This window comes from Aplidium turbinatum, chromosome 18 (assembly GCF_918807975.1).
Source record: "Aplidium turbinatum chromosome 18, kaAplTurb1.1, whole genome shotgun sequence".
Lineage (NCBI taxonomy): Eukaryota > Metazoa > Chordata > Ascidiacea > Aplousobranchia > Polyclinidae > Aplidium > Aplidium turbinatum.
In genome coordinates this window covers 4438922-4450206 of record NC_137489.1, presented here as the reverse complement: position 1 = coordinate 4450206, position 11285 = coordinate 4438922, and the positions used below count along the sequence as shown (strand labels likewise).

General features: G+C 37.1%; 1 protein-coding gene across 1 annotated transcript; it reads right to left on the bottom strand.

Moving 5' to 3' along the window:
• Positions 1–8322: 8322 nt before the first annotated feature.
• Positions 8323–10573, bottom strand: LOC145787902 (uncharacterized). The gene is made up of 2 exons (XM_082599739.1): positions 9975–10573; positions 8323–9430 (listed from the first exon to the last, which is right to left on the bottom strand). The coding sequence occupies exons 1-2, from the start codon at positions 10571–10573 to the stop codon at positions 8323–8325; spliced, it is 1707 nt and encodes a 568-aa protein (XP_082455865.1).
• Positions 10574–11285: the final 712 nt, after the last annotated feature.

The window sequence follows — 11285 nt, the reverse complement described above, 5'->3', positions numbered from 1 at the left end:
GGCCTACGTTAAAGTGCCTACCCTCCTTAAGAATCCAACTAGCGCTGCTTGATCTTGAGATTTTTTATATGAAGTTGGGCGCTTAACCAACTGAGCGAACTGGCCGGTTCAGGATGTTTCAAGAAACTCTTTCCCGGCAGTGCAAAACATAAATGTAGGGTCTTTAAATATAATTGGGTGGGACATAAAAGATAAATTGAACACCTTGTACGATAGCCTACGTCTCGTACAGTCGGCATGATTGATCACTCTTTCTCTGCATTCTCGTCCGCCCCATTAGTTCAGTGGTTACGCACGCGGCGCTGGTTTGGCTCTCGGGGTGTGCGCTTGAGCAACGCATTTCAGGACTGCTCTCCATTCAGCGGCATCTAGTGAATGGAATAATTCCCCGGCAACAAAACTTCAACAATCGGAAACTTTACTCTCCCAATCTCGGTAACCGGCACTGTGTCAAAAGCCTCCACAAGTATGCAAAACTACCAGGAATAACCTCAAGGCTTTGTCAGTCCGAGGATAAAAATTCAAAAACCAAACCAGACCAATTCTCTCAATAATGCCAAACATTCTTGTCACATGGCAGATAACTATGACCGCGTATGTGTAGACGGTGAGTAGTGGCGTCGAATCTGCTATTCAATATACCGAAGAATTCAGACATTGCACCATTATTCAGACATAGGCTACATTCAGATATACAGATACCTAAGAATTCAGACATTTACCAGAAGAACGCAAGTTACTTTAATTATTGCACCATTATGTTATTTAGTGGCGTACGGTAAACATTGCTTGGATATTCGTTGTTTTTAGAAAGTTTCAAACACATGCTTGATTTGCACAGCGAATCTTAATCTTTACATCATATTACATCAGTTTATTTTGTTATGATCTGAACAGCCATTGAGCAAATTGCAAACTTATTATGTGTTCAAAGTCTGCTGAAAAGGTTACCCAAAAATGGTCACCGTTCGCCACTGTGTGGTTTTGGCCACGACACTCATCGGGAAATACAGATACTTGTAAATTTTGTTCATTAGCATGCATGTGGTTCGAAATTGCCTTTCTCTAGCATGCATAATGGTTCGAAATTACTTTTTTCTAGCATGCATGTGGTTGGAAATTACTTTTCTCTAGCATGCAGCCTATATGGTTCTAAATTACTTTTCTCTAACATGCCTGTGGTTCTCAAATACTGTTCTCTAGCATGCATGTGGTTCAAATTACTGTTCTCTAGCATGCAATGCATAGGCTATGGTTCGAAATTGCTTTTCTCTAGCATGCATGTGGTTCGAAATTACTTTTCTCTAGCATGCATGTGGTTCGAAATTACTTTTCTCTAGCATGCATGTGGTTCCAAATTACTGTTCTCTAGCATGTATGTGGTTCCAAATTGCTTTTCTCTAGCATGCATGTGGTTCGAAATTGCTTTTCTTTAGCATGCATGGGGTTCGAAGTTGCTTTTCACATGCATGTGGTTCGAAATTGCTTTTCTCTAGCATGTATGTGGTTTGAAATTACTTTTCTCTAGCATGCATGTAGTTCGAAATTACTTTTTTCTAGCATGCATGTGGTTCAAAATTACTTTTCTCTTTTTGTTAAAGGTTTGAATCAGATTTCAATGAAATGGACCAGAATACAAGTAAGTGAAACGTACGCTGCATGAACTCGCGTGTAAACAAGTTTATACTTTTTTATGTTTTTTGTATTCTTTAATGAAATAAAATTGAAGCAAAACCAAATTTATAGTACAGTAGGCCTATGTTAAATTGGTGCTTTCAAAGCTATAACTTGGAAATTGAAAATCCCACTTTAAAATTAGCAACAACCTACATTGAAGGCATAGCAACAACCTGTACAAAGTGATTATTTTACATTTGAACGTTTGTCAAACCAGCACATGCAGCTAAATAAGTTAATGTGTAACTTGTTTGGTCAATTTTTAACATATTTATGTTTCCCAAAGTAACCCATGTTGGATTAATATCAACAACTCATATGTAGTCCATAAGCCTACCTTCCTATTATGATCTTATGTCAATTCCGCATATGCTTGCTAGTTGGGTTGCTGCTTGTACTGTATTAGAATCAAGAACGCAATATAACACAGAGTTGCCGCAAATGACAACGAAATACACAAAGTTACAGCAGTAGTCTACCTTTCAATAAAACTAAATGTAATCCGAGCAACATTTCATATACTGTAACTGTGCTAATGACTGTTTTTTTTATCCAGAATGACCAAAGGTTATAGCAGAAAGTCGGTTTAGATTAAATGTCACCACAATAAGAATAAATAACTAAAAAAGCATTCTTGCATCGTCCTTCAAACAATAACAGTCTTGTGAAGATATAGTCACCACTTAGGCTTCAATATTGAGCAGTAAAATTCTGAGTAGCATACAGTACTGGACAATTTATTATGGATTTTATTTTTTTTGGACAATTTTACAGCAAATTTCAGATTTTTTTTGATAACTGAGAGCACTACAATAAATGTAATGGTGGTTCAAAGCAAATAAGCGGCAATTCTCCAACATCGGTATTCAACACACGTAATAACGCCGGATTGTGACGTGATAATGGCGCAAGTCTCTACTACAATGCCAGAAGTTCAGTTGAGTCTTTATGACGTCCATTATGTCGTCACATTATGGCGCTGTTGAATACCGATTGTGTAGAATGGCAGCTTCTTTACTTTGGGCCACCATTACAATTATTTTTGAGCTCTCAGTTATTGGAAAAAAAAAATTTAAATGTAAAACTGTCCAAAAAAAAATCCATAATAAATTGTCCAGTACTGCATACTTTCGTTTGAAGGCGGTGATTCAGTTTCCTGTTGCATTTTCTCGGTAGCGATCACGCTTCAATGGTGACTTTGTGTTGACAAGATGGCCTATATTTTGTATCTACTATTCATTGCAAATCGTAGGCTACTCGCAGGACAATGCAATTGACGTAAAATTGCTAAAACTCTATTTAAAAGCACAGGGCCGTTGAGTCAGGCCTCGGTACCAATAAGATCCTTGTCCCGGCATATCTTTGTTCCAGAAACCCTAATCTTCAAACACAATCTAACATCGCAAACAATTGTTTTAGATTTGTGCCCTGATTTGATCTGCATGGAATTGGACGTTTTGGGGAGCAGTGGCACAAATTGCACAAACAACTGTGTTGCGACGTCTTTCATAGTCACGGTTGATTGATCGAGAAGGAACAGAAAATTTCTTTGTTTTGCTCGAAAATCTATTGGGATTCGTTTTTCGAATCGACCTGTTCAAGGTATTTGGAATTGTATCTAACATCTTCCAAGGCCAAAATCGATCATACCAGTCTTTGTATCCTAACTGGGTGAGCACAAAAATTGAGTATATTGTCGTATAAAACCATATAATTTGGATCACGGCGTCATTTGGCAGGAACCCACTGACGTTGTAGAATACATCAGTCAAGACACTAAGTCCACTGATCACAAAGTATCTTTTCAAAACCTTTATAAAATTGCCTGAACGCGCAGGGTTGCCAGTTCGAGAATTTGGTTCTACGTTGACTGACATGAGATTCTTTCGCAAGGGATATGCAAACAGGAACGTTGTTGAACAATGAAAAATTAACATAGAAATACCAACCAGTGTGTTAAAAATGTTTACACGTGTTTTTCCATGGATGGGGATGCAAGTGAAATGAACCTTAATGTAAGTCACGCCAGAATATATGGCGATCGGGAATCCAATTCCAATAAAAGGGATTGTCCAAAATGACATGATGCTAAAAAAATGCAAAAATTTCGGCGAAAACTGTTTAATTGAATGTTTGTTGTACAGAGACCTTTGTCTTACCCACAGAATAGAATGCATGATCTGATAACACCAATGTATCATCATGAGACCGATTTTAGCTAAAAGGTCACAATGATCGACTTCTGCAAACTTTAGGCCTTCATAAACAATCAGATGATAAAACGTGACCAAAAACAAAGCCGTAGCGGCAGTGATTCCTAATATCCTTGGTAGTTTTTTACTCTTTTTGGGTTTGGGGCCTGCACTTGCCTTTTCTTGTAAGTTCTTTTTCCGTTCATAATAACTCAGTGCCATCACAAAATACAAACCAATGACGCTCCAGATGAGATTGAGATAAAAACTTGCTTGCTTGGGTAGTTCAGAAAGTTTTACAACCAGAAACAAATCACTTTTTCCATCTAAATTTTTTGCAGTTTCTTTATTTCCGTACGTTGATGATAGCCTTAAATCAGCATAAGTTGAACCAGACATCTTCAGAAGCAGATTTAAATTTGCTTTTGGTGAATTCAAAAACGTACACGTAACAAAATGTCAATCCGTATAAATCAAGTCTTGCAGAGAAATCGACATCTACTCTTGGCAGTAAAACTCGATCTTTGAGGTTAAATTTCTACCCACAAGACTACTTATGTGAAACGCTGAACAATGCTCAATTAGTAGGCTATTCATTACGGCTCTTTGTTTCTATGATTAAGGAAAATAAATAATTTAGCACATTCAGTTTTTAATAATTCACTGAAATAACTCATTCGTTGGCATGAGAATAATAGAACATGATAATTTCCATCTGATATAAGGTTTTTTTAATTAACCAGTAGGCCTACATACACATTTTCCAATTGCTGTCAACAGCATAAAAACATTGTACAAAATATAGAAGGCTAATGAAAACATATCATACGATGTGCGTTTAATTCATGGCAACCTTTATACACAGGCCATGCCAACGTGCAAGATTCAAATTTGACTGGAGGCCAAAATATGTTAGCAGCCAAAATCTCTAGTAGGCTGTAAGTTCATAGCTAAATTAGTAGTCAATAAACAATGTCGTTCTTGATAGTTTGTGTGATTTTGAGCTACTTTGGTGTTGTTGTTACAATATCAATAATGCACTAGATTTTGACACTTGTGTGGGAAATCTAAAAAGCGTTTGGCAACACTGGCAATATGGAAATATTTGTTTTTTTAACGTAAATAAGAAGTTGTGCAGTGATTTTAGATTCAGTGATCACACTTTAGAGATTTTCAAAACTATCATTTCAAAGCAATACACGACCGTCTGAAGTCGCTGCCTGATTTGTCATATTTTCTAGATATTGATTATCACTACCGTTAGTGTCTAACCGAAATTTTCTAATTTTTTTTTTACTTTTTGCTGAATGATATAAATGCTTCTTGTTACCTTGAGAAAGCAGTGAAAAGTAAGCAGAAGCAAGTTGAAAAACGTTCAATCAGTTAAAAGGCGATTAGCAGTCTGACCGAAACTTTTGACATCAAATTGTCTTTGGTTTTCAACGTCTGATGACCCAATGTGTCACCTGGGGAAGACACTAAAGATGACGTTAAAATATGATTTTTAGAAAAGTTTATTCAGACATAAGAACAAACGTCGGCAATATCTGGAAAACTCTGCTGAATGTGACAAATCAGTCCGTATCACAAGGGATCCAGCATACGAGATATGAAGTAAATTTAGCCTGGAGTTCAAAATCGAAATTACATCGTACTCCAGTCAGACCTCCAGTTCGCATTTTGACAAGGCATGAAGATCGTTATGGCTTATTCGCAATAATTGCAGCAAAGCTTCGTGACCTTACAATTATCAGACAAATAAAACCTAACAACCAGACGGCGTTTAACATAATAACATGAAAATAAACTAAAAATTACAAATGTTTTCGGCCAAACTTATGTTAGTCCTTTTTAAGTAACCTACTGACTGATGTTCTTCATAAATTTAAATAACAAATCTGATCTACATACACAAAAATCGAAAAAAAACGCATAGGAATGCAACGGCGAGGCAATGCTGTCTGGTTGTTAAGTTTTATTTGTCTATGGTTACAAAAAATAACCTCTCCACCAAAATTGTATTACAACTATCAGGTCGGGGAATTCGGTTACGTGGCCAAAAGGTAAAGGCGCTGAGTGAAGATACAAGTTGCTGATTTGAACCCCACCAAGAGCACGAGGTTGTTACGGAAGTGAATTACTGACATGTCAAAGTTTAAAACAGGAAACTCTTACTTGACTGCTGTGTGGTTTATTGCTACTTTCACATAGGTCCAAATCGGTCCTTTTCATATAGGTTTGTCAAGTGTATTCTTCCCAATAATGTTCGCGATCGAAAAAGAACTTCGCGTTTTTGGCTCCTTTTTAGTGTCACCAAGATGTGTCGATTGTTGTAGTTTGTTAAATCTGAGTTGACCCAAGTTAAACAATATTATTTTGATCCCTTCTATGACGTAGGTTGCGTATTTCCGCTGAACAACAGCACACCCAAGAAGGCAAAATCATTCTTTTAAACGTTGAATCAATGTAAAAATAACTGATTTTGCTGGCTGACATATGCTCATTGCTCACAGACGTTTAGGGGCGAAGATCACACGATCTCAGATAGGAAATCAACCATTTTTACATTGATTCAACGTCTGCATACGTTGAATCAATGTACTGCTGCTTGGGATATTTCTACCCAACGCCCCAACAATTACACCAAAGTAATGAAACACAGAGTAGCCTTCATGCAAGGTACCGATGAGAAATCTAGCTTGTTTAGATTGAAAATAGTGTTTGGACCACCAATTAGATGACGTGATACTTCTGCTCAGTAATTTAGGTAATTGCAAGCCACAAAAGTGGTGCTTGAGACACCGTGCCATTGCGTAAGTTGCGTATTCACGTATTTAGTACGTAAACTTAGTGCGTGTCGAGGTCAATAAAATTAACATGTGAAATATAATAGGCCTAACCTAACAATTATACAAACTGTTTGATTAGAATCATCTTGGTTTTAAAGCAACATTTTTTCACTTGTTTAGACACTTTGCGCCGAATCTTTGATCACTATGCATCATCGGAGCACTATGCTGGCACCTCAGTGCCTAGTTTGTTCGATCCTTTTTAAAATGGCACTAATCTGGAGCAAGGCCCCTTTTTTTGCTTACAATTTCTCGTTGGGCTTGTGTCTTTGGAGTTTATGGCTAATCACTTACTTTACAATCGAAAGGGCGCCGGTTCGACACTGCTCAAGAGCATGCGGCTGTGTCTTTGGCAGGACGCTTAAAGGCATGCCTGAAGGTGGACACGAAGATTGGCTTCCTTGCCTTCCCGTCCACTTAATCTAAATCTTCAACCACCAGGTGTAAGCCTGGATACGACAAACAAACTTACTTTACCTCACTTTTATTGTTTGTGTGGTTAGACCTAAAAAAAATCACTTTAAAAAGTACGGTACCGGTAGTAATGTAACACAGAAGGCGTGAAAAAGTAAGATAAGTACGAATTTCAACCTTTTTGGACCAAGTAGAAGATAAATTACATAGTTCAAGTAATTAACCTTTTGAAGATGAAATGTAAACACCATCATCGATCAATCAATTAATTATTTATGAACGTGTATTTCTTTACTTGTCCAAGGACTATTTTGCATTAATTTGCAATCAGTTTTGAGAGTGTTGCCAGATGGAAAATTTTGTTCTCAGTTTTGTGAAGTTTCAAAAGCGTTGGGAACGAAAATGTGAAATTGGGAAATGTTTTGTGTCTAATCACACAAAAAAAAATTGTTTAAAATACCACTTGTTGTTGCTTGTAGATCACTATCCAGTTGAGTTGTGTGGTATCAAATGAGAACTGTTTTTCACGAATGTAGCTTAAGTGCACACCCGCAGAGTTGAACCACGGTTGGTACCTTGTCACTTCGTGATTGAAGAGCAAATGAACTAAAGGACTAGAGATATCTTCGACATAGTACAGGGACTATCAGTAACAGAACTAACACCATCAAAAGAACGTTTAATGCAAAATACAATGCTACCCTGAGTGATTTGAAGTACATAGTATCATAAACAAATTATCAACACCAACAATCAACACCATCATCATCAATACTATCACAACAATAACAATTATAATCATAACAATCTTAACTGAATTGTTTCACTTTCAAATGCGACTAAGCAGCACGTTCTTATTGAATAAAAAAAGTAAAATACAAACGGGTAAGACATAAATAACATGACATACGTTGTTCTGGTGCAAACTAAGCTGAACTATCACAAGATGTATACGGTGATTGACGAAACGTATGAATAAAAGCAAATTATACATCTTGTGATAGTTCAGCTTAGTTTGCACCAGAAAAACGTATATTAACTAAGTGCCTGGTGAACAGCCACATTTAATTTTGAGATAAGACATAAATGTAGTTCGATCGGTCGGGGGCTTATGATTTTACAATTCCCCAAATCTTCTTAACGTGTGGAAGAATATACCTGAGATTTTAAATTTAAATGAAATTTCAATATTAAATATCAGACGAAAGCAAGACGCTTCTAGGTACAAAAGTGAATAAACTTTTGGTTGCTTTTTTAAAGCTGTCGTTTCTGGCATTATAAATTGCGAAATTCCATGAGCTATTGCAGACGAGAACAACAACAGCCATGAACTCAAAACTGATGTAGTTAACTCCGGCTGTTGTGTTCAGAGTTTTGGGATAATCTACAAAGATATCAGTCAAAAATAAGGAACTAACTATCGCACCAACCGCCGGCAGTAAGCTGAGGGTAAACACGACCACCATGATAATGAGAGTTCGCGTTAAGCGAAATTCGATAGTGAAGTCTTGAGCAGATCTTTGTCGAGCATTTTTGTATGAGTAGCAACATGTAGCCACCGTTGAAGTCCACATTAATAATATTGGAATGAGAAAAACCACTACGTACACATAGAGAGCAATGCGGCCAGATAAACAAATCAAGACAGAAGCTACCAGTTCGTATCTTAGTTCATTGACAAAGAAAGGCAAGCCAGCAAAAACCGCGGATACAATCCAAAGACATACTGCCGCCCAAATAGCTTCTTTCTTTGCTTTACTAGAATTGTACTTCAACGGGTAGCGGACAACTGAGAGTCTGTCAAAGCTAGCAATCATCAAACTGTAAACAGATGCCACTAACGCGAGAGTTGTGAAAAACCCGATCGGTTGAGAAAACTCATCGGACAGAATGTCATCAAGGATACTTTTCGTCTTCCAGCCCTTTAGCGGGTGGTTGTCCGTCTGGTTATGGGAGCTGATGACGTTTTGCGTCATCATTTTACTAGAATACATTGGATTGGATGTGATGTCATAATTGCTTTCGAAGTCCAGTTTGAATTCAGGATCAGCTTGAGGGTGAGGGTCCCCTAAGGTCTCGCGGCCAAATACGCTCCGGGTAATGTTTATCACAAACGAGGGCAACACGACCCCTCCAATTATGAAATCAGCAATAGACAAAGAGATTTTGTATATGCCTTGGCTGTTTCTTAGATGTCCGTTGCGACAGAACACAACAATTACAGTTCCACTTGAGAAAAGGATGAGTAAGGACAGAAATGACGTTAAAGTGATGGAAAATATCACTCCAGCTTTGCACCTAAGAGTAAAAGAACAAGGTTGTACTGGCATCAGTAATTGCGACTCAAACTGCATATTACACTGTAGTATTAGTAATAAATTCGCGTTCATCTTAGGGCTAAAGCTTGAACTCATTTAAAAAAATATCAAGACCATTGTTTGCTTTTAAAATATACGAATGCACAATGTACAAAATGATAAAGTAAAATAAAATAATGAACGTAGTGGCCTATAACTGATTGCTACAAATGATTTGCTTTCAAAATCACTAAATAATTGATAAAATGTTAGCAACTGGGTTAAAAACTAATTTAGGTTATTAGAAACGTGTTTTAGAGTGTTTAAAATCTGTTAGCTACAAACGCTTCTGAAAGTTTTAAAAATAGAAAGCAATTTATTTTCTCTTCGCCTAAATGAAATTATCTCTCAAGACTACTTTAAAAAACAACCTAAGATCTTTGGACCTTTACATAAAAAAAAATTGCAAAAGTTAAAATGTTAATGTACCAGTGTTGTTTTAATTTAGAGTTGCTGACCTAAAAGTTTACAAAAGCTTTGGTTACCTTGTCTCCATACAGGCCCACATCGAGATGTAATTTTCTTCAACACTTTTGGCGTCTACACCACACCAGGTTATATGACAAAACGGAAGCAATGCTCTGACCATTTCTTTGTAGTGCCCGAAGCGTTCACCTTTATCATGCAAGGCAACTTGTACGCATGGTGAGACTGGAAAAGTAATCGTTCCATGCTTCAGTTTGTCTATGACTTCTTTCCAGTGTATCAATTTATTGGGTTCAAAATCTGATGTGTTTTGAACATTTTTGGTGGATTTGTTTTCCAGGACATTGGAGTTTTCACGGTTTTGCTTAAAGGCAAAGTCTTTCACAGAATCATAACATTGTTCTATAAATGCTTCACGGTCACACGCTCGAACATAGACAAGCTTGGAGAAATCGGTAAAGTTGAATATAGGGTTCGCACATTCTTGTTGAAACTGGGGACATTCCCAAACTTTTAAAGTTTCCAACAATTCCGTGAGCTGATGTCTACTGTTGTACCAGTGTTTAGAAAATTCCATGTACGTCATGTTGCAACATTTTAACTCCATTGCTCTCGGAGTGATTCTTTTTCCGCTCCACGAGCAAAAATGCTTCTCCATCTTGCTATCTAAATTATCATGATACAAGAATGATGAATAAAATGGCGGTTACAAAGTTAAAAGCCGATTGCTAAAAATTTGACTTTAAAATTTAACAGCTTCTGAAGTTTTCTGGTTGCTATCATTGCATGTCGAATAAAAACATTATCTACTCGACAAATAGATAAATTGTCTACTCGCCGCTCAAATGGACGTGAGTTCGATACCTCTCGAAAGCATGCAGCCGTATCTTAGAAGAGACTTAACAGCACAGAGTCAGATAGTGATAAACACAAATATCAGCTTCTTTTCTTTTCGTTTAGATCAAAGTAAATTTTGCCAACCAGGCATCAGTTACATCAAAGTTTATCTCGTCAAATACTGAAAGGCGAAAAAATCTTAAATACCAAAACAATGTAAAGAAGAAATTGCACACTAAGAAACTGCAAGATCAAACAAAGCTGGTTCGACTGTCGGGGTATGTGTTTAAGCAATGCATTTTAAGGACTGCTCCCCGTTCAGCGGCATCTGGTGGATAGAATATTTGACAGATTGCAACACTTCAACAATCAGAATCTTCACTCTGTCACGGTGATCGGAGTTCAAAGTTTCAGTAGTTCAAAGCCTCTACTAGTATGTGAAACTGCCAGAATTAAGCTCTCGAAGAAGCTTTCTCAGTCCGAGGATAAAAATTCCCAGAATCAATTGAAAAAGCGATATTTTAATTTTCCAA

What these genes read in the sequence shown, in the direction of transcription:
- LOC145787902 (XM_082599739.1), bottom strand. Translation starts at nt 10,573, where the DNA reads ATGGAGAAGCATTTTTGCTCGTGGAGCGGAAAAAGAATCACTCCGAGA. An exon ending in TGGGCCTGTATGGAGACAAG is followed by an intron (nt 9,431 to 9,974) that starts GTAACCAAAGCT and finishes TTTTACTCTTAG; the next exon opens with GTGCAAAGCTGGAGTGATAT.